The sequence below is a fragment of the Morone saxatilis genome, unplaced genomic scaffold (assembly GCF_004916995.1).
Source record: "Morone saxatilis isolate NCDOM2014 unplaced genomic scaffold, NCSU_SB_2.0 Contig23, whole genome shotgun sequence".
Lineage (NCBI taxonomy): Eukaryota > Metazoa > Chordata > Actinopteri > Moronidae > Morone > Morone saxatilis.
The window spans coordinates 8,291,321-8,315,567 of NW_023339796.1; the positions used below are offsets into that span (position 1 = coordinate 8,291,321).

At 39.0% G+C, this 24,247-nt stretch overlaps 1 protein-coding gene across 1 annotated transcript in view; it reads left to right on the top strand.

The window, feature by feature from the left end:
• pde1cb (phosphodiesterase 1C, calmodulin-dependent b) overlaps positions 1-24,247 on the top strand; it is a 91,555-nt gene that overhangs the window by 14,199 nt on the left and 53,109 nt on the right. Inside the window, exons 2-3 of the mRNA XM_035671476.1 lie at positions 5,953-6,003; positions 6,684-6,849. Coding sequence (XP_035527369.1) covers positions 5,953-6,003; positions 6,684-6,849 — 217 coding nt within the window. The remainder of the gene's footprint in view (positions 1-5,952; positions 6,004-6,683; positions 6,850-24,247) is intronic.

The following is a 24,247-nucleotide window of genomic DNA, read 5'->3' on the forward strand; positions in this document are numbered from 1 at the left end:
GTGACAAGTCAACAGTGAACTGTCACCAAACTCGTCTCGATTTACAGAGCGTTTTAGCATCTTTCAGCTCATTATTTAGTTTTTACTGCCTGTAACTTTACTGTTTTGATTAACTCTCACCTCGTGTATTAAACTTGTTTTCAGATGTAGCAGGCAGCTGTTTTCAGCAGGCAACCTCTGATAAACATACACAGCCTGTCCAAACCTGAAATGATGAACATAGTGGATCATTAAGGAGCTAAAGAGCCATACATTTCCCTCATGAGCTGGTGGAGACATAAACAGAGCTAAAAAAACATTTGTAAGGTGGTTAGACATGCGATGCTAAATAAGCACTGTTAGTCCATATCTGCTGTGTAAAATGATGATACGTGTCCCCAAATGGCCAACAAATTAGTCAACACTGCTTTAATGTTGTGGATTTTGTGATCTAAAATCATCTAAAATGACTATAAGGGTACTAAGATTTCTTCTAAGATATATTGGATGTAAATTGGATTATAAAAATATAGTGTTTTCGTTACCTTAGAATGAGCCATTTTTATCTACAGATGTATATTGTATACTGTTAATCTAGATCTGTAGTTTCTCCTACACACTTCACAGCCCAATATCATCCTAGGTCGCCAGATACACATGCAAGCGGTGTTCACTTAGTTGCAATCTGCAACTTTACTGCTACATGCCACTAAATCCAACACACTGGTCCTTTAAGCCTGTCTTTGTACATATATAAGCTGATGTAAACAACAGAAAGTTTTTGTATTATGATTGCCATGCCATGCGCACCAAACTTTCTGTCAAGTCAGCAACTTTCTTTTAGATGTCCCTATACAAAGACAGCCAAAATCAGCGTCTCCATATTGGTCTGGTCAGTGCCTAGTTATTACTGGAGGCAGGCAAGCTTTGACATTTGCATTATTTAAGTTTCACCTAGGTTGAACTGTGGGCCTCAAGCTCATACTGCAGTGTGAGACACAGGAAATATTTGGTCTATGGCACTCACTGCCCACCTCTCAGAGAGCTCCTAAATATATCTGGATGATATGAATATACTGATAAGAAGCGGTTTCAATGCTGAGGGCATGAGGAGGCAAAAACAGGAAGAGAGACGCTTTCAAATAATTTCTATATACCTTTTTAAAAGCATTAAAAGCCGCCCTAAAAGATTTTATGATCCCACAGAAAATAGACTTTGGATTTTCTGCTTGCATGGACACATCCTGTTACCTCTAAAAAAAACCCTGCCTCGATCACATGTGGCCTATATCACAGCCATACTGTCCACAAGCATGGTAGTTGTCATGGTAACCTACAAGTGTCACAATCAATTGCTCACTGGGCCTAGGTTTCAGTCTGCACAGCGTTTTGCCAATCACCTCCTCTGAAGCGTGACTCCTAAGCGCTGGTACCTCATTGCCTGGCTGGACACCTTGTGTTCACTCCTCTATTAAACTCTGAGCCTCAACTGTAGCTGGCAGCCTCTACTCGGGTTCCAACTGTGGTGTTTTGTCATGTGTTAGGCTTGTTAGCGTTGTTATGTTTTTGTTGATGTTATGAAAACTTGTGGAGAGTTAAGAGCATTCAGGCTTTTTTTTTGTTTTACACATACACATTGTCATTTTGTTTAATCCTTCAAAGTTTTATTTCATCTTCAAAATTACAGAAGAAGATTGTGTATTATTTAGTTAATGCCTGAATTTGTGTCTTTGTGATGACAAACACAGTTTTTACTTGGTGGCAATTTTGCACAAAGCAAGGGTCCATTGGAAACAAATGTTGTATTTGTCTGTTTTTCTTACAATGTTATAGTAAAGACTGTTATTTCCGAACATATCATATATAACAACACATATATCCGATTGACTTTACATTCTTCTATATTTTCCTAAAAATGTTCACTATCTTTTAACCCTGTATGAAAAGCAATCTTAAATAAACCTCCCCAGATGAAGTTAATAAGCTTAATTATCCTCCATTGTGTATCTTAGTGCAGTATGCATGTAATATAATGTATAAGAACATAATAAAAAAGTTGTTGACAAGGTGTTAACACTCTACCTACGAGCATCACACCTCAGACATCTGAGATTATTCAAAATCCCCACTGACCTCCATATTTCATGCACAGATAGTTCATGCACTCTCCAGGATAATCCACTCAGTGTCAAAACTTCTTAATATAATTTTAATATTCCCAAATAAACAATAATATAATTAAGACATAGTAAAGTATCAGACAGTAGTAACAGTCTGTTGATCAAGTGTACAGATTTTACAACAACAACAACAACATCTGCCTTTAATTGTCAGTCCAGCATATGAAAAGTAAAATGTATCAAATGAACCAAAGTAAAGTTTGGGAAATTATAAATGATAGAGCTTTGACACACATTGTATAATAACCCTAATTAAAATATGTCAGTCTTGTTTTGTCTCTCTTCCCCAAATGACTGAACTGACTTTAGATAGTCAAAATATTGATTTTTGAAAGTGAAAGTGAAATTAATTATTTTTTGTTGAATTAGTTAGTACTCGGAAGAATGCGTGGAATAAAAAGCAGCTAAAAAAGGCATACAAATTATAAACAAATTGTTGCTGAGTCCTATATTTCCCTAATAACTAATAGCATCTTTAATAGCATTTTTTTGTTAGACCTTTCCTACCTTGTAAAGGTCCACATCTTTCAAACTCCACAGTCTGTAATGAAGTTTTTCTGTTTCTATTGTGAAAATATTCTGTTGTCTTTTTTTAATACACAGAATACATTATTGATCTATTTTCACAGGCTGAGTAATAATCCTCAGAGAAAACAGACATTTATGTGTAAAATTGGTGGAGTGCACCGTTAGTATTCAGACTTTTTTACAACAATTAAATCTATCTAATTAATGTTTTGGATGTTTTTACAGCTTTGTCTTCATTGGTATTGGCTAAAGCAGCGAAAAGAGGGTATTCCAAGAGGGTGATGTAACAAACCATAAATCCTAAACCCTGAATTGATTAAACTAGACAAGTTTTTAGTTTCTAAACAAGAATTTGTTCAGCCAAATCTAAAAATGTTCATTCAAACTAAAGCTCATTCATGGTGAACATTAAAAAAAACACTCATAAAAGGATTTGCCATGTGAAAGATGAGCTGAGCTTTCACTTCAGTGGAGCAACAAATATTAATGAATACCTTTTGGAAAATAGTAGGACATCAGCAGCAGTGAAAGCGAATAAAGTTTATGTGGGAAAACAACTGTGTACAGCACTTGTCACATAAAGCGTATAGTCTACTCTCTCAACATTTACCAGACTTGGTTTTTTTTAAACAGGCCGATGGTTAATTGGTAGGATGGCATTTACTAGGGTGCATTTTGTTAGTTATTCATCTGTAATCTAAATGACTTGAAGCATGCTTGGAAAGATATTAAAAAGAAACCAAAAAACTTAGTTCCAACAAGGATCGTGACTGAAAATCAGATGGAAGCCCCCAGTGTCACCTCCCACAGAGGCCAAAGAGCTATGCCTCTGCCAAACCAGTTTGAAAGCGTTCCTGATGGCACTGGCAGCTCATCAGAGCCAAATTAAAAAGTAGGTTTATTATATTTACAGTTAACATTCATCTTTTTGACAGTATTTGCTGCCTGAGCCCTGCCACTGTGCACCTTTGACAAAACTTGGAACTTTGACTTTGGCATCTAACCTAGTTCATCTTCCAGCTGTTATTGATGGTTTAATTTACTGTACATGGGAGATCTGTGGACAATCTGATTATAGTTATAAAGCTAAATCAAACAATATTGCTTATATTTATCATAGGAGGATGATGAAGAGGTTATACTCTGCCAGTGGGAGAGATTTAATGAGGCCCACAAACATACATATAAATCTTGAATATTCCAAATTAAAACTTGTATGCCCATGTCCTCTAACAGCGCATAGGTGTCCATTATTATGAGGATCATCAACCCACCTTTGCTGCATAATTTAGCACAAAAAGATGTTTATTGTAAGACAAAAATAATGACTTAAATGATATAGCAAAGGACTGTATAAACTATAAACTACTTCATCATTCTTATCTGCTCCCTTGCTGCCTTAAAAGGTTCAACCATTGACACAAATGGAAAAATACAGTCTCACAATAGACCACACAGACAGTACTACAAATACAGTTACTGAAACAAATTGAAGAGAGAGAGGGAGAGTGTAGATGATTTTAATTGTAGTAACAGAATATTAAAGTATTTTGTCTCTGAATTTTCAGGAAAAAATAATTTCTAGAATAAATAAAATGAAAAAAACAAGTCTTTATTTGAAGACAGCTGGGCCATTTAGAAAATGTTTTTGGGAAATGGTGTCTCAGTTAGCTCTTTTATCTCAGAGATCTACAGGATAGATAGAAGGGTATTTTCTTTCTTCAGATCCTCGGGGTTGGCATCACTCTCAGGGTCAACAAAGGCCATAATTAGGTCAGTTGACCTTTTTGGGATAAGCCTGATCATCCACAGGTTGTGGAACTAAGCTTTGAGCATGCAGATGTTCGTCTCAATCCAGGATTTAGTCCTATGTGGGCCAGGCTGAGGGTCAGAGTCAGTGCATCAGCGTGGTTGGTAGGGGTGCTTGCTGTTACCAATTAGAAAACTTCTGTAATCATCGAAGGGCTGTAGTTAACTTTTTGTTTGCTTACAAAATTTGACTCATCCTGTTTATTGAGAAAATATATAAAAAAGGCATAAGGAAATATAAAATGGTAATATAAATGTGAGTGTGTGTTTTAACCTCGCTCTTAATAAAATGTTTTTTTTTTTAGTTTGTGGAAAGCATTTTGAATTGACATTCTGTTATTAGAGGACTGGTTTTCCTTGACTTCCTTACTGTCTTTATGGAGTTTTATGGAGCGAGCATCTAGTGGACAATAGGGGAACTGCATCTTGAGGAACTTAACATATAGCCATAGTAGTCGCCACTGAAATGTGGAACATAGTCATGAACATTGACTGCAGCTGCAGTGAATGCATGCAGCAGTTCAGGCATGTAGTGTTGTATATCACTTAATACTCATTTGTGCTCTCAACGACTTTCTGAGCATGCCATCAGTGTGTTACAACAGAAACCAGGAACAGTTGTTCTGAGATGTGCACTGTAAATGTTTAGGTGTGCATTTGTCTTCTTCTGTTCTTCAATTTCTCACAGTGGAACCCAGCAGAGTCTTCTGATGCTGTATATTGACAGGGTCAAGTTCAAAGTTCAATAAGATGGCCTGCTTCACACTGTATCACTCAGTTTCTATTTTCATACTGTACCTGTAACCTGTTCATTAATTTAATTGTATATATTTTTGCCCTCAACACTGGTGCTAGATATTTGTATAATTCACCATTCTCTGTGAACTCTACATACTGTGTGCAGTGTTTAGTGGGCAGAGATTCCAGCAGGGCACCAGTCTCTGAAGTGACAGCAACAATTATAGTACTTTCACCATCACGTAAATCACACTTCAAGGCAATTTTAGGATATAATGGAACAGTAAATAACCCTCCTGACTCTGTCCGTATTACACATCTGCACAAGACTCACCATCTTTTGTTTAATGTTAATAAAAAAACTACATAACAATATAGACACAGACATGTACATATGATAAAAAGAAATAAACAGCAAAGCCAGTGAAGGCTGGGTGTGAAGAGTCTCATTAAAAATAATTGTGCAGAATAGGATATGTTTGTGTGATAATGCCTGTAACAATCTGAACTTGTGACTTGAAAGGAATAAGTTCTGAAACATGTGGAAGAAAATGTGGCTTTCATAGTAATTAGTAGTAGATATCAGAAATTGTTAACACAGAAAGTGTAACAACGAAACAAAAGTTACAGATGATTGTAAAGCTGTTGGTAACCGCTTAAGAGTTTCACATAAGCATGACATCACTTGATTCTCTTCCATATATTTCTCTTTTTCCAGTGGCAAATGAAGATGGGGAGAGCTCCACCAGACCACAAGCCAGTTTTGCACGTAAGTATACTGTTCACTCTATATTAGTCAGGCTTCATTATTAGACAATTCCCTTAATTTATTCATTTAAATGAATATCACCTTTCAGATCAAAGTATTAAAGGGTGGTTTACCCTCAGTTAATGACAAATTAACCACTGAGAAATTCATTCTGACACCCTCATTAAAATGGAGGGGAATGGAATTTTGTTCATCAAGAGATTTTTTCTACTTAAGGTAAAAATGGAGAAAAAATCAATTATTATCTTTTTAATACACTTGGTTCTCTTTATTATTTTAAAAAGAGAATGCAAAAGTATGACACATCTACTTTACTCAGTCCATGAGAATGTCAGATCTAGATGGGGTTTGTGAGCTGATAAAGGTTGATAAACCCTCCTCTAAGTTTAAATGTCTACTACTTGTGCGAGTACTACTACTACTAACTTACCAGTAACTACAATAATTTACCTAGCATTGACAACATACACCCACATGGGGGCAGCATTACAAAGGCTCTGAACTTGTCAACACTCCCTTTGAATGAGAAAGCCATGAACATGAACGTCAGTGGTCACAGTTCTGTTATGTATAAATGTACACAATGTATACAAAGAACCACTTGGTAAACAAGTTGCAGTTCTATTAATGGCACTATACCAAATGACTGTAACAAAACAAAGACTTTTTTCTTTTTGCAGGCTCAAAGTCCCAGAGTGCTTTGTGGAATGCCATCACGGCGGGGATGGGGATCAAAGGCAAAGAGCAGAAGCCCCCCCTGAATGACCTACGAAGTCCTGAGGAGATTCTGGCTGACGATCTTCCTGCAGCAGATGAACCAGATGCCACAGAGAAAACGGCTATCAGGTTTGCTCCAGCAGTATAGGAACACAGAAAGTCCCAGTTTATTATTTATTTATTTCTCATGGAGTACATCATGTGTCAGGCTGCAGTGACACATCGACAGCAATGTCCAGCTCTTTATCTTGCACAAATGTAATTTACATACAATCGATATTCTTTTTAGTCCATAGGGAGGAAACAAGGCGACATATATGGTCAGACATCGGTCTGACTCTGATTAATAGGATCTTGATTATCAAGTTGGTAAGATTCGAAGTAGACCCTCTGATTGTTTTCTATGGAGAGGATAAGCTTCTGTCTGACATTAAACATTCTTGATACACGCAAAGAAACACACACACAATGACACACACACACGTTTGCTAATTGCTATGTATGGCTGCTGACCTCAAGGGACGTGGGCATGATTGATTCCACCTTGATAACAAGGACTTCAAACCACCATTAACATAATTTGTTGTCACTTTTAGAATATTGAACGTCTTTTAACGCCTGATTCCAATTAACCTTGATGGCTCTGGAGACCGTTACAAATGCCGCAGGTGGCGAGAAGTGAGCATTTGTCATAGGCTACTAAAAATGCACCTAGCATGTGATAACAAGCTTTTGATTGTATGCAAAACAGACAAGACGTTATGGTAATCTGATTTGGAGAGAATGGGGTTTTTTTGTGTAGCAAACATTCACATAGGTTTACAATTTATGGGTTGTTTGGTGTGATATTGTCTAATTTTCTTCCTCTGCTTTCCAAAGTCTCACTGCAGTTGCAGATGCTTCTTCTTTGGTGCCTCTCTATGCTATCTCAAATTACGGTGCTGTTGTTCTCTGCTATAGTCTCCCCCAGAACACAGGCCCTTTTTTCCAGGGTGGTGACAAGGAGAAAGTGATTTTCCACTTGACTGGACACAGCCTGTTCCTTCATTTAAAAGCTACAGCCTAGATTTTAAAGAAAAACATAGTCAGCGCAGGGCAGCTAAAAGCACTCTCACATTCCATAGAGGAAACAGTTCATTTGTCCATAGAGACAGTGACTTATTTCAGTGTCATATATTAAGACGTAGCTTTAGTTTTAATCAGGGTGGGGAACAAATGCCAAGCACAAGCCAAATGTTGGTAAATCTCTGGCTGAAGTTGAACAATTTGCATAACTGTCTACTAGAAAGGGGATGATTATCAGTTAAAATAAAAGTAAGGTATACCTAAAAATATGCTACCTGCCAATTTCTTTTTTTTATTAAAGTCATTTAACTGGTGAAATTGTGATTGCACCTGTTTTTTATTTTTATTTGCTGATTTGCCAGAAAATGTGGCCTCTATTTTTTGTTGCATCCATTCATCTATATGATTTACACGCGTCAACGGACAGCCATCTTATTCTTTATGTCTTCGTCTGGGAAGTCCCACTAAGGTCAGCGGAAGTCTTCGGGCCAGGCCAACAGCGGTTAATAGAGGGCAAATCCACAGGGAGTAGCGGGGATCTACAACTGAATGACAAATGGTTAAATTATGGTACAAAGTGATTAAATGGCCGCAGAACTAGCAGTAATCCATACAATGATGTAACCACAGCGTCACCTTCGAAGGCCAGAGCTGGCTGTTATCCACCAGGGGATGATAATTACATTTTATTGGAGAATGGAGAGGGATCACATGATCTGTGTCAGGCAGGACAGGAGTGAGTGAGTTAAAGGACAGCCGCTATTGACCGTCACAAACTGGGATAAAATGAAGGTAAAAAGTTGCTGAGGTTAAGGTGAATATGGTAAAATTTAGAATATTTGTTTTGTTTTTTGTGTTTTTGAAGCGTTCCACCATTTTAATTAAACTCCACAGTCCATTTCCCTTCAAGTAATGGCTAATTTGTGTGCTCGGCCAGTTGCAGTTTTCCAATCATCCCTCAGTTAACAAAGCTCCTTGATTATCATTTTAACTTTTTTCCAAGTATTTTCAGATCAGCTGAATGGCTGCTTAATACCTCAGACATATAACAGCTGCTGGAATTGTTTTAGGATTACAGCTGCTATAAGACAATCGAGTGCATGCCTAGTCACACAGTGATGGACAGAAAACAATATGCAGCCATTAGTGTATAAACACACGCTGACTCATCTGTGCGGCTCGAGTCATGCTGGTGTTTTTGCTCATTAGGAATGCCTTATGCATTTTAAAGTGCTTGCCAGCTATTGAATGGGCTATATGGGGTTTTCACGCAGAAGGTGAAACCAGAGTTTTTTCTTGAATGGGATTGTGTATACCACACTGCTTTGTCATTGTTTCTACAACCACTCACAACCTGCTGCTGGTAGCCTACTTAAATTGTTTATGCAGTGTGACAATTTGACTCTGTTCTGCCAGTTGCTATTGTAAATGTACTAGTTACTTTGTTGTTAATACAAGTTGTAACCCATTGCCTCACTTTGCCAATTGCAGTTTGTGTTGGATAGGACTAATTAACAGTGAAGTTCATCTTCACTATTCCCATTAGGTGCTATAACATGTAAATGTTTTTTAAATTGTCTCCTTTCTGCCTGCTGTTTAACCAGACACATACTTTAACTGGTCTCATTTATAGATCAGCATGTGATTTGAATACAGCATCTTCTCCATAATTTCCATCAGCGCTCGCCTGTCATCTGGTTCGACTACTTTGATTGATCGACTGATCTTTGTTTCCATTTAAAATTGCAACTCTGCTGTGACAGCCAAACCTTTAAAGGGGTAAAACACAAATAGCACCAAAAGCCATTAGGGTTATTTCCATTCTGGTCCCAAGAGAAGGGGAAGCGAAAGCCTTTGGGCAAAGTTATTAGTCATTGGTTAAAATTACCTTTTTATTAGAAACTAATTGCTGTTGTATTTCATACTAGTGAATGCTCCATTGTGATTTGAGCCCAGGAACCAGCAGCTTTAATTTAATTTCACCATGGTAAAAGTGAATTACTAAAATGTAATTAGGAATTATGTAATTGCAAAGCTAAATTTGAAAAAAGAAGTCGAAATATGGCAATTTTTATTATTTTGGCTGAGGTGGATCACTGATCAATTAAAGAAAAACCTAACAAACCACAACAGATTTAGTGAATACACCATGCTGTAATAAAGCATGATACTGTTGACATCGGCTGAAGAGAAGAAATGTTATGGCAGAAACATCCGATCTGTGTGGAGTGATAAGGAGACTACAAGGTTCCTGAAATTAATACAACAAAAATGCAACATTTCCGTCACGTTTGTTTAAGGTTTGACTGCTGCTTGCAAATAATCCCATTGTTTCAATTGTTTAATGGTACCTGACTGGAGAATTAGTGCTAAGCCACCTTTTGCAATTTTTTCATTTTAAAATTTACAAAAACAAAAATGTGTCTTGCAAATATTATGCATCACTATTAGCTAATAAATACAGAGCTAAAGTCTATTTAACTGGGACCAGTAAGATTACAAAGGTGACTAGAATCTTACCAAATATAGCGACTAGTGACAAAATGTGTGGATATGTAAACTCACCACATACAAACACAACTTTTTTCCCATCATTTGTTCTTTTGTTATCTTAAATTGTTGTATGTTGTATACAGTAGCATCAAAGCTATCACCCAAATAGACAGTAACTAGAATCATCACAGACGCACTTAAATTCAAACAGTGCTGCAGCTAAACTCAGATACTCTTCTGTGGTCAGCTGTGTGATTTATCTACTGGTTAATTGGATGCTGTGTGCTGCTGTGAACTTTGCAGCTGATTAAGGCGGCTGTCTCCTCCGTGGCAGTCCACAGTTTTAGAGGCTGACCCCTCCTTTGGCTGCAGCCGCAGGTTCACAGACCCCCACTGACATCTGCTGTGCAGCAACAACCTCTATCACTAGCCTCACTAGCCGGCTAATGAGCCTCCACTGGCCAGTGTGACTGGAAGCACATGGGCAAATGGCAGAGCTATTCATCAAAATGATTGAGGCGTGACCTCACAGTTATGATGTTAAAGAGCTATATCACTGCTGTCTGCCACATAACACCACATATTTCTGGATTGGACTTTTATACACTTTGCTATGTACTGTGTAAGAATGGGCGGTGTTGTCAGCAAATGTGTCAAACATCTAAAGACGTATTTATCCAAAGTGAGTTTTACAGAGTTGCCCAAAGCATGAACTCATGTTACTGCAGATTAGATATGCATACAGTGTACTGTTTAGTTGGGGATCATATAAAAGCTTTCGACCTTTGCTTTGATCAATATGTCTCTTCCCTGGTGACAGATCAATAGAGGCTTATGTGGGTTTTTTCCAGCCTGTTTAATCAAATATGAGTTTGTAATTTAGTAATTTATTAATATTAAGTTTTAAAATGAATAAATAAGAAACACATTGCATTTTAGAGAGCAAATCAATGTCGTAACCACAAAGACTGAATATTGTAAAACATTATTGTTGTGTTTTGAATGGCTAGATGAAGGGTAGTGTATGTTCACATTGACATCTGCTGTGATAAGACCAGTCCATGTTCTTGACTGCAGTCACAAACAGGCTGAAAATACATTAAGGGGATTCCCCTTGGATCTGCCCTGACCCTTACCTCACAACTCCTGACTTTACTCACACACAACAACAGGGTATTCACTTTCCCCACGTAACAGCCTTTAAATACACTATATATGAATTGCAAACCGCTTACCCATGACGTGAATAGTCCCCTCTCTTCAGGCTTTGCACACATCCTATTGTCAGGTTGAAATAGTAACAGGATCAGAACAGTTATAAGCTGGGAGGCACTTCGGGGGGGCAGTTTTTTGTGATGTTTGTCACTTTGAGCTGTGTGAGTTACAGTGAGTGTGGCGTTTCCTGGGCCTTAACCCTGAAGTGAACTTTGTGGCAGGAAGTCACAAGTCATAATTTTCTAGAGACACAAGCTGAAATGAGATCTAAACATGTAGGCATGAGCACTTGTATCCACAAACACTGGCTTTTGAAGACATTACATGTAAACTGACCATCTAATGGAGTTTGTTTGTCTTATAAAGTGCAACAACATTGGGATAGGACTTTTTTTCACAATTTAAACTTAGTTTAAAGACAACATTGTTTTGTATGGATCTTTATCACTGCTTAGGTTTATGAAGCTCTTTTCAAAACTGGATTGTAGCAAAAAATACTTAGAGTGGAAAGTAAAGCTAAATCAAGTGATAGTTTTGATATTCGATTCAATCCAACCCTGTAGTGCAGCTCCACACCCAGATAAACAAATATGACAGCACTGTTTTGCCTTTAGTACTGCCAGTCCCAATGAAATGCGAAACCCAACACCAGAGCTATTTACACCTTTAAGCTGCTTTTAGGTCTTTGGGTTATCCAGTCTGTATTTAGACTACATGCTTGTCTCCCAATGGCTCTCACTAATGCCCTCAGCCAACCTCTTCTAGAACCATAGGAGTCATTTCCAACTAGCAAACTCAGACAGCTTACAATAATCTACCTGTTCAGTGTGAATGGTTGATAGTGGAAGTTCCGTTCCCGCCGAAGTAAATATTTTGGCATGCGTTACTCTTGCAAGTTTACTTGCGGGATCATTTATGTTTGCTTGCATTACAGCAGACAGGTAAAGAAGAGAGATTAATGCACTTTTTAATCCCAAAAGTTTAAAAATAAACCCTAAGCTCTCCTCTTTGCCAGTAAATTGCAATTCCTTGGGCTCAAGCAGCTGTCTATGGGCCAGAACCAGCTCTGTCTCCCTGCTCCTTCCCATACAACACTGCAAACACCCTGTGATATGTGCAAATGTTTTGCTCAGAGTTCAATATTTTAAACTTGTGTGAAATCGCAAATTGGGCTTTTGCATCGCCTGGTGCGAGTTTGCGCTCATGAGTTTGTATGTAATCCACTTACACAAATAATTTTATTCGACTCGGTCAGTTTAGCGTGTAGTAAGCCAAAGTGACAGTGAGTTCAAAGCCAAATAAATGAGTAAACAGCTGGCCACCAGGGATGTCATGATACCAGGAATTTAGTAGTTGATACCAATTCGATACGACGGTGAAAATGTTCCAATCTAGTTTTTTTAGTATGTGCTGATACTAAGTCCTGATCCAATACTTGTATTTACCTTTATAATGCAGGTGAATAGCTCTGCATTAAGAAAACAACCATCAAGTCATCAAATCCCATTAAAATAGAGGTTATAATCTACAAACTTTGTCTTGTTTTAACAGCTGCAACCAACAAACAGTCCAACAACAAACTGGGACTTGAAAAATGGAAAGTAAAAGTCACAAGAAATCAATTTTACTTACCTAAATCTCCATTATTATTAAATCCTCATGTTTCGATCACATGGCGAGCTACGTGACCAGGTGATCTGGTGACACGCATGCCCTGAATATCTCTTGTTAATTTGGTGCCACATTTAATATTTCTGATTTTGCAAGTGAAAGTTTTAGCTAATATGACAAAAGTTATTTTAATATAAGTTACCTAGCTTTAATGACAATCCATCCAATAGATATTGAAGATATTTCAATCTAGACCAAAGTTGCGAACTGACTGTCAGAGAAGCTAGTGTGGCAGTATTTTGCAACCTGAACCTTTTTTTCCTTGTGTTCACATGCCACATATTTTAGTTCAAGTTAAGGCCTGGAAAATAATAATTATATTACTGTAACAAAACCTCTATTCATGCTGTGGTAACAGTTTAGACCTTTGTAAGTAAAGAGGGGTAAGAGAAGGCCTATTCTTATGTTAAGGGCCTCAAATGCTGGATCGTGATTGCTTCCCTCCCCATCCCGGTCCTCAGTTCAGCTGTTGTATGCATCACCTTTGACCTATAAGAATCTCTCTTGGGGATGAAGTAATAGGAAGTCTCTTCTCTCGGGTATTTTTCCACCTCCATCACTCTGCAAATAAATGTAGGTTTATGGCTAGATGCCATCTATTTCTCCCACCCATCCTTCCATCTCCAATACATCCAATACAAAAAGAGAAATGAAGTATTAGATGGGAAATCATATTTTGTGATAGATGATCTTCACCAAAATGTGGTCATTACCGCAAAGGCGATTGCTATTTTGATGCATAGATATCCTTATCAACTTCCCTGGAAATTTAAATGAGATTTGAATTTTTCATGTACCTCCAAATGGCCGGGGCTGTTAATGTCTTGATTTCAATGTGTGAGCTGTGAGGGAGCTCAAGCACAGTGACAAGAATACCTTAGTAGAGCGTAATTTCCAGCAAGTCCCTCTGTCATAGTCATACGAATAATTCATTTTCCCAAGACTTGATTCATTAGGTCTTTTTTGTGAGCAGTTGTTGTGATAAGAATTAATCAGGCACATATTTTGATGATCATTATGTGAAGGCACACAATCAGTTTTGGCTCTTGTTGTTGGTTCATCAGTCTTGAAATTGAATAAAATGTGTGCTACATGTGTAAACTCCATTCTATTCAGTAATCACTCATTCAGACATATACTATTGTTGTGTAGCCCCCCAAAGGCAAAGCTTTTGCTTCTCTTTTGAATTCGGTTTCAACATGTGACACATTTTGGATGGTTTATGTGGACGTGTATCTGTCCTTTATACCAATAATTACTCTCAATTTTTCAGTCAGATTCTTTGGGAACAACAACATATCATTTAGAAATTAGCAACAAGCAAATGACTTCTGTGTATTCATTATATTTCATCACATACTCAACATTGTTGTATTGTCCCTCTCGCCATCCAGTGATCCAAATAAGCCAAATTGCCACAGTTGTGCTTTTTTCCGGAAGGTGTTTCATTCATCAGTTGGCAATGTAATTAAAGTATTCTCTGAGATTCTTTGGGTGCAAAGGCTCGGGGCCACATTTCTCTCAACAAGACTGCATTCTTGGTCCTGCTATTTTATGCATCAGAGAATGTTTTTCCCCAGTGAATATGTGATGCTGTAACTATTTTCTGTTCAAGACTTCAGTAATGTTAGAGCTTATTGTTCTTTCCTAATCCATAATATTGTAATCTTGTAATGAAAGTTCTCAAATATGAGTAATAATTACCTATTGCTATCCACTTCTCTCATTTTTAACATGTAAAGATGGGGGTAATTCCGTCAGTATCGGTATTGGGAGATTCCACACCTCACGATAAATATGTCCAATGCCTAGATTCAGTGCAATTGTATGAAGTTGTGAGGTGGAAAAGTAAGACTGAAGAGACTTACTCGAAATGAACGAATATGTATGAAGTTATCCAACCACATCTGAAGGCCAAATTGTATATAGCCGGCTTTTAACCCAACCTTTGAATTAATGGCCACAGTCAAAGGTTGGGTTAAAAGCCAGCTGTGCGATTGTGCACACTGTCGGACAGAGTGTCTTCAAAGGCAGTCATATTGTCGCACTTGTTTGTACATACGAAAAAAGGTAGCTTGTAATGTAAGATGCAACCCCCACCCGAATCTGATGTCAGGAAGGTCTTGCGGAGGGGGTTATAGACACTGTTTGACCGTATGACAACCACTGATACCTTAACTGTATATCAACTATAATTTACTTCCCATAACCACAATACTGTAGTTGCCTTTCATAGAATAGAAAGTACATTTTAAGCTAATTTTTTTGGCATTGGACTTCTTCTGAAATCTTGTCATGGAACCAAATTTGGGGTTTTGGAAATTTCTTCTCTTTCCACACCCAGATTGTACCATCTGATTCTCGCAGCCTTTCAATCAAGAATCAACTACTGTAAACTTCTAACTACTACTTCAGCCAACATTGATGTGTATTTTTCGTTTTCCGAGTAAACACCTGCTTCTGAGTGCAGTGCAGCTTACATTGACCTTCCAATTCCTTGCAGTGTTTTTGACAGACCCTTTCTCACCAGGCTCCACCTTGTTCAGTGTCACACTTACACATAGAGGTGACACGGTACAGGTCCCATGGGTGTAAACCTGTGAACAGCAAACAGTGAAATGGGAAGTTACTGTTGTGGTTTCCCCTTAAGTTGACCTGTCAATTCTGCCTGTGGCTTGAGATCTCCTGGGGGCCAGCATACCTCCACAAAAAGGGTGAAAAACACAGCGACGTAAAGTGAATTGAAGAAAGGCAGCCAGAAAGAGAAAGAAACTGAAAGCCAAAGACAGAGGGAGAAAGAGACATAGATAAGTGCGCCTTTGAAGAGAACATCAGCAGGCTTCATGGCACTCAGGCAGACCTCTCTCCTCCCTCCTCGCAGAGGACCCATCTCAGCAGATGAAAGCAGGAGCCTCTTTGAGGTGGCGCCCTAGCATTATCCCTGCATCCTGCATCAAGTAATTGAAAGACCTAAGAGTATGGTAGGGGGCTCAGAGAGAGGGGGGGTCTGAGTTGAGTCATCCTTGCAAGTTTTGGACTTGAAGAAAATGAGAAGACAGAGCTGTTTGTTCTCATGGGTTTTTACTAGACGTTCAGTGAGCTAGGAGGTAGCTACGAATAAGAGAAGGTAGAGGTAAGCTCTGAAAAAGTTATAGATGTTTGTACAGAACATATTTCTAACATACACTATAAAGCAATATAATGTAACGTCTCTTGTCAAGCAGAGCGATGAGGAGCCAGCAATGCTAAAATCCCTATCAGGGAGCTGGTATCTCAGTAAAAAGTGGGAAAATGGAATGGTTTATTATACCAGTCAAATCAATCAAACTTTGTATAGCACATTTCACAGAGGCTATTCCAATTAAAAGTTCTTTACACGTTAAGTTAATGATAAGTACACAGGACACTAGTGCAGATGACATCTCAGAGTAAGAACAAGTCCAGACCAGAAACGCAGGCAGAAGTACTCAGCACCTACTGTATTCAGTATGCAATTACTGATGCAGCTTTTGGAAATGGAATATAAGATAATATATGCAGTAACGGTTGTGTCGTGATAGCTTATATGGCTGCGGGTATCATAAAACTGCCTTAAATTAAAAATCTTCCTGGTAACTGCCACATTATCTGACCAAATAAAGCAGAATGGGCATTTTTTACCCATAATAATATAGAGGACAGCACTGTTTTTCGGATGCACAAGTGTACAAGTGTGTTGTGTGTATATGTTAGGGATAGCAAGAAATAGAGACAGAGAGAATAATATTCTATGTGCTAATATGCTTGTATTTGGGAGGGTTGAACATGGGACGGTCCTGAATGCGCTCAATGGATCAGAGTAAGCTCAGTCAAAACGGTGTCAATGCACTGTCTGCACGCTATTTAATCCTCTCTGGCAAGACATTTAATATGTTGTACAGCAAATGCATTATCTGCATTGGCAGATGAATACATTACAGATCTAAAGCTGTAGCCTTTTCAGCGAATGTGTTTATCACTTTGAATGCCGATCCACACAGCTGGTGAAGCCTGTGTTTGCTTGATGACATTTACCTTTACATTCCTGATTAAGTAAGTGCACGTGTTGTGTAATTATTGCAGTGTCTCATGGTCAAAGGTCCCATTTAAAATCTTTTCTTCAACCAGATATTTTCTTATAGTAATACAGGGTACTTGCACCTTCTTCATCTCTTCTCCTAAAGGTCTCTCCCTCCCGTCCTCTCCGTCCCCACTCGTTTTCCTCCTTCTGGTTTCCAGTGGATGAAACAGAACATGGTTTCTCATTATCAGCCAGACTCCTCCCTCTCTTTGACTAGTGGTGTTTCTCCTCCCTCCCTCTTGTGTGGAGAGCTCGGCAGTGAGCGTTAATCCCGGATTGAGCTGCCCTGCCGTCTGCATCCCGTTGTTGCTGGGAGAGCATGGCACGGCTCCAGGACCCCTGTGCTCACACAGGAGAGAAGTGAACGAATGAGAGATAGAGAGAGAGAGAGAGAGAGAAAGAGAGACAAGAGAGGGAGAAGGGGAAGAGGTACAGTTGGGCTGTTGCTTGTCACAGCTGCTTGAGCACTGCACTGCACTGAGTATTACTGAGTTTCATTCACACATACTCTTGCATAAACAAAGGAGAAAAGAGAGAAAAGGGAAGGATGGTGGCCAGTTGTCGCAGCTGTTGGTGTAAATGTGAATGAAGAAAGAGGAAACCTCGTTCACCTCCTGGGTTCCACCACATCACCACATCTCTCCGCTTGGTGTTGCGTCTTCCTCACACTTAAGAGGGATTAAACTTTTTTTTTTTTTTGATCTCTTGTTGGCACATCCGGAACTCTTTGAGCCTCTGACATGGAGTCTCCCACCAAAGAGATCGAGGAGTTTGAAAGCACGGCCCTCAAGTACCTTCAGCCGGAACAGATTGAAAAGATTTGGCTCAGGCTCCGGGGACTGTGAGTATATCCACTTTTACTATTTTCAACAAGTGTGTGAAGCAATGCTGTGTGTGTGTGTGTGTGTGCCTCTGTGAAAGTTTAATTTATGTTTAAATTAAGCTTTTGAGATTAACGTGTGAGATTTAAATACTAATTTATCTGTAACAGTTTAATTGACAGGTCACTTCTGATAAAAAAAAAAGAAGGACTGAGCTTGAGTGTCATAATAAAAGCTTGGTTTAGTTAATCATCTCACACTGATGATTTTTTACAGCATGTGTAAGTTGCATTGTGGGATTGTGTGTGTGTGTGTGTGTCAGTTTGTGCGACAGAGAAAGGACTGATTGACAAGAGTAGAGCGAAAACCTAAAGAAGTAAGAATAACAGAGCGAGAGAAACATTAGAATTACTCAGACCAAACAGCTCCGAGCTACAGCCTTCGGACCAATTTGAATGGTTTGTTTACTTTATTGGACAGGAAGGAAGAAAAGGAAAGTACAGCTGAAGTGTTAACTGAGGGAGGGCTGCCAACACTTCCACCCTTATTGCATGTTTATTAAAGTCAATTGAAGTCCTTTTTTAACTCACATACATCAGAATTTCTTAAAGTGACAAGAACATTATGATGTTGTAGTGGTCTCCTCATGCCAGATGCCTTTTTTCATGTCATTTGACATGCAATTTACACCTGTTGTCCATGTAGAATTATGATGCAACAAGACCATACTGACTTGAATGTGCGTATTTTCGGTTGAGATGCTGAAAGAAATTTCTCTTTGTCTGCTCTCATATTTTGTCCTCTGTCTTTTATGTACCCATAATATTTCTCTAAATAATACAAAAGCCTCCCCAAGCTTCACATTTCTCATTTCCTCCAGTGTCTTTAGGGAGACACTTTTTTCAAACCCCCTCTGCTACAATATTACTCTCTCTCATCCACCAACCAATCAACACCTCTATGACCTTTTGCCCTGAGAAGAAAGCACAGCACATGGTGTAGCTATGCAGGCTGAAGCAGGAATTATCCATTTTCAATTCTCAGCCTTCTTACTCAGCAGGGGAGGAGACGGTGGCGTTGCTGGGGGGGTTGCGTTTGGAAAAAAATCTTTAATGTTACTGCTGGAGGTCTGAATGAAATAGTGTTTCCTCCTGCGCCACAGACGACCACTGAGTGAATGAACTGTGCATGGGGGCTGCATTTCATCCATCAACCTCCCTCTCCTCTCCTCTCCTCTCCTCTCCTCTCACAACACTGTTTTATTTTTAGTTATTTTGATGTCATGGTATCTCTATTGTTCCATAATTAGTCATTGTTTTGCTCTCCTGTGTCAGAAGCCCAATATGTGGGTCCCCCTCACTGTCATCCTCTGCCACGTTTAGTTTCCTCGGATGACTTCATTGTCGCTTCCATTTGGTCACTGTCATAAATTGCCTATCATAACCATCTGTCTTTTTTGATATTTGATGGATAGTGAGTCAGATGAATGTAACAGGGGCCCGGGCCTTTTTTTTTTTCATCACGGCTACGCTGCAGTCTGCTGGGTGCTCCGAGGGCTCCTGTTGCGTGTCAGAGATCACATTAGCCTTTAATCTCACAAAGAGCCTCCATCTGAAGAGAGGGAGCTCCAACTGACAGGCAGCCCCCACAGATGTTGATGCTTCACACAGTTTATGTTGTGTGTTTAATAGGGAGGGATCGACAGTATGCAGCATGGTGTGTGTGTGTGTGTTTGATTGGGAAAGGTTGACTGCATGTGCTCGTGGGGGTGATAAAGATTGGATGTGTTTGAGAGTGTATACGGCGGCTTGGTGACATTTACTGTATGTGCTGCCAGCTTATCCTCTGAGATTTGTTTGGCAGCTGTATGATTTGTGTGTGTGTGTGTGTATGTGTGTAAATGTGTGTTTGTGCTGGATGGCTATCACAGCACTCTCTGGCACAACGTACTCCACAGAGTACACCAATCATCTATGGATAGACAGAGAGCATTTGCTTTGCTTTCCCTCTGCTCAACCTTCAATGACGCAGTCTAAAGCTTGGTGACATCCACTGATCAAGGCATGAACAGCGTGTTGTGTTTTATTACTTCCCTCTGACAAATGGCCCCTTTATGTTTTTGCATCGGTAAATGGATTCCAATGGATTTCCATTGATAAATTAGATCACTGCGACATACCCGACCTCTCCGTCACCCACTGATTAATGGAAATCAATGAATTATTTAATCACTTGATCAACAGTTCATCACGGAGAACCCCCTTAAGGGAAGGGCAACTTAGATCTGGCCCAAGGAGGATCAAGGTGGCCGCTTTATGACACTGTCGGATTTGTGAGGCATTTGTGTGGAAAAACAAGCTTCTGTTGGCCATCCAGACAGCTATTTGAAAATACCCTGAAAAAAACTCTCACATGGTTAGATTTTGCTTGATAACTTATCTGTGACCTTTATAATTACAATAATTCCTGGAATTTCCACGACCCCTTTCAACCCACATCCTCATCATTATGCCGAGGACATTGCATTAAAGCCGTCTAATTAGAAGAAGCTCTGTGTTGTTGACACACACATTTGGATGTAAAGCAAGCTCAGTGATGGGGGGAAGGGGCAAAAGGTGGGAGAAAGGATAGGGGAGGAGGTGAGGAGAGTAGGAAATATCCGTACTTCTGTCTCCCCCTGTTATTTATCCTTTTTTATCTGTCTCTTAAGTGCTATAGTTATCTGTATCCTTCTCTTAAAACTCTACTTCCTTCTCTTTTTTGTATCATTTACTCTGTTTTTAACTCCCAACACATCTCACTATGACACTTCTTGTATTTTTAATTCTAATTGCTTGATGGACCCCAAATGATTGATTTAATAATTTATTTCCTACTAATCTTGAGGGAGCTCTTAACATTTCTTTACAGAGACTAACTTCCTTAGCTTGCAGTTTTACGCTGAGCTTGAGGAAAGATTGATACAGAAAACGATTGAGAAACAAATCAAGCTAAGTGCTGTGAATTCTGCCTGACTGGAATTTAAATGCACGTCTGTTGTCGAACGGCAGTGGGTCCATCCACCCCACCACTTCGCAACTATGAGTGCCTTAAGTGTGCGTGTGTGTTTGTGTGTGTGTGTGAATTCAGCTTTTAGAGCCATGCTGTTATCTCTTCATGGAGGTGTGGGTGTGTTTTAGGCCAAATAGGGTAAGTGATACTAGGTGTGTTTTAATGTGACTGTTTGGTTCCTGGTGTGTGTGTGTACGTGTAGTGGTAAAGTAGGTGGGATGTCAGGGGGTGGAGTGGTATGTGTGTGTGTGTGTGTATGTTTGCATATCATTACGCCTCTCTTAAATCCCTCGTCTGCATAAGTGATTGTAAGAATTTGCATTAAATTTACAGAGTGAACACAGTAAAATAATATGACAAATAATATCAAGCTGCCAATGACGTGTCATCCCAACAGTGCTGTATTGTGACTGAAATAAAGTGTGAATGGTTTGACGTGAAGTGAGATGCTCAGAAACGTCTTTAAAAAGCAAATTGGTCCATGACTTAGATGAGAGGCGTTCACAGGGATGTGAGGGACATGGACAAGAGAATATTATGCAGCAGATGATCTTACACTGTCAAGTGCAACAGAGTATGACACTGGACGGGAACTGAGGCAGCTGTTTTTTCAAACTTCATAAAAAGCATAAAATTGTAAAAGTCCTCAAACCTGTCATTAAATTGGCAAGCCTTGAATAATAATTGGAAGATTTACATGCTTTTGGCTTTATTTCAGTATCATATTTTGAATCCAAAGAAGAACACTGTCCGTACACAATTCATATGACAGGTCTGGATCAATTGCATTCATTCATTTATAAGAGAAAATCTTAAATACATTCATACAGGTGGTTCTTGCATGAGGCCCAATGTTTTTTATTCCTGTCTTTCCATGTTAGGTAGAAAAATGAATCCAACATAGATTACAAGAATAACCTTTCAGCTGATGCCTCATTATCCTCATGTTTGTTTTCTCTGTCAGGCGCAAGTACAAGAAGACGTCCCAGAGGTAAGACTTGCTGCAGGGACTCTGGACCTTTTTTTCCTCCTCCTCATCCCTCCCTCCTATTCTTCCCATCTCTTCCTCCTCCTCCTCCTCCGCCTCCTCCTCCTCTTCTCTATTTTCTAGATTTCCTCCCTCTGCACATCCCACTCTCCTACATTTTGGACCTCATCCTGGACCTGCTCCTACCTGTTTTTTTTTTCTTTTCTTGTTATTCATTGTTGCTTGTCTTGCAAGGCACTTTGTAACTCTGTTATGAAAGTGCAATTTGAATAAAAGTTGTGATTGTGATGATAATTAACATTATTATCCCCTCTGTTCATCCATCTTCATTCCTGAGGGCCACAGATATCAGCTGAACAAGTCAAACACACCTTGTCACATTTGTACGCATTCACTCTTTCTGTCACTCGCACATTCTTTCTTGTGTTGATTCAAGTGTCAAGTCATTGTCATTACCAGATAACTGGCACTCTAATGGATAGAAATTATGGAGATGCAAACATCAACTCACAGACCTTGAAACCTTGACGAATAACTCTAGTACCATGCATGTTATCTTCTCCATTGTGAAACTTTCATTTATTTGGTTCTGTCAGAGGTGCGCAAGGGAAATCAGGCCCTCTATCAACTGGGACTCAAATGCATTTATTTACAAGCACAAACGCAGGAATTAATTAATTCCACTGAGTGGGTGACATACATCTAAGTATCATTTGTTAAAGATGTTTCTGTATTGACCTGAAACATGTGTCCTTCATTATTCATTTTATGATTTATGATTTTTTCCGATGCAAAGGACATGTTTTATGGCTTTAGGACCCAAGAGACCTTGTAAAACAGTGTTTAAGGCACATGACAAAGAAAAGTCTGGAACCCAATATTTTATGTACAGTCTGATTTAGAAATCAAACCAGGTGCTTTTGTGGTAAGCGGTCAAACCTCCTAACTCCTAACCTAACTAAAATCCTATTCATGACCTACTGGTTGTCCAAGTCCTGCCAAAAATAATCTCTGTCTCAAGGCTTAGTTTTAATAAAAAGAAAAAAATGCAAGGGTTGAGCAAACTGAGCTAAGTGTAATGTTTTTGTTAGTAAAAGCATGTTGTAGTCTTCATCCACCATGAAACAGAGCAGGTATGTTCTTAGGTCTTAAGTCAAGTTTAAGATGAAATGTAAGAGTCTAAAATGCATTCAGTTTTTATCCTCATCAAACAAGTATATTTTGCTCTCCTCTGGGATTGAATGGAAACATCTAGTTTTCCCAGCCAAAGGCAAAGGGCCAAAGAAGACCAATTTCCATCAAAAGACATAAACCAACAATGCATTTGGTGTCTCTTTATACTTTGTCACTTCACTGCCCTGTCTGAGGCACTCAACCATTATCAGTCATCACCATCAATCATCTGTGCTATTGAAGGTGTAAATCTTTAAAAGCAGGTCACAAATGTATTGTTTATTTAAAAAAAGAAAATAAAAACAAGGTGTAAATAGTGCATTTGTCAGGGACTATTTTTAGACGTGGATTTAAATACACATTTGGTGCTCTAGTGAGCAGGACGTCAGTCTGGAACTGACTCAAAATAAACTACAGTGCCCATGTTGTCCTGATGAAGTAACATGTCACATGTCAAAACACCGTGGCTCATTGATGTTTGTTAATAGTTTAGATAATTTGGGCAACAATGGAGCTCTATGGCACGGAGGAAGAAGCTATCAGTCTTTTCACTACAAAGGCAACACATTATTGTTTTTTGTCTTTTCTTGGGATTTTTTGACCAGCCTTATCATTTAAGGGTGATATGAATGGTAAATGTGCCTATCATCACCATATGTTCTCAGTTTTGGTTTACTTAATATATCTTCCGTCCATTTTTCTTTCAAATGTTTTAAATAACAACATCTTGGAATAACTAAAGACAGTTACATACAATACACCACTTCTCTTTGCACCAGTTAAATCAACAACTGGTCTGGTTACAATCTGGAGAATGCACGGCACAAATTGTGTTAACTGTGGAACTGCTCTACAAATGAAGCTCAAAACAAAAATAGGTTGCGAAAGCACTACTCTAATGCGGTTTCATGGCATTTTCCTGTGAACTGTGGGATTGCCGCACAGTTAGAG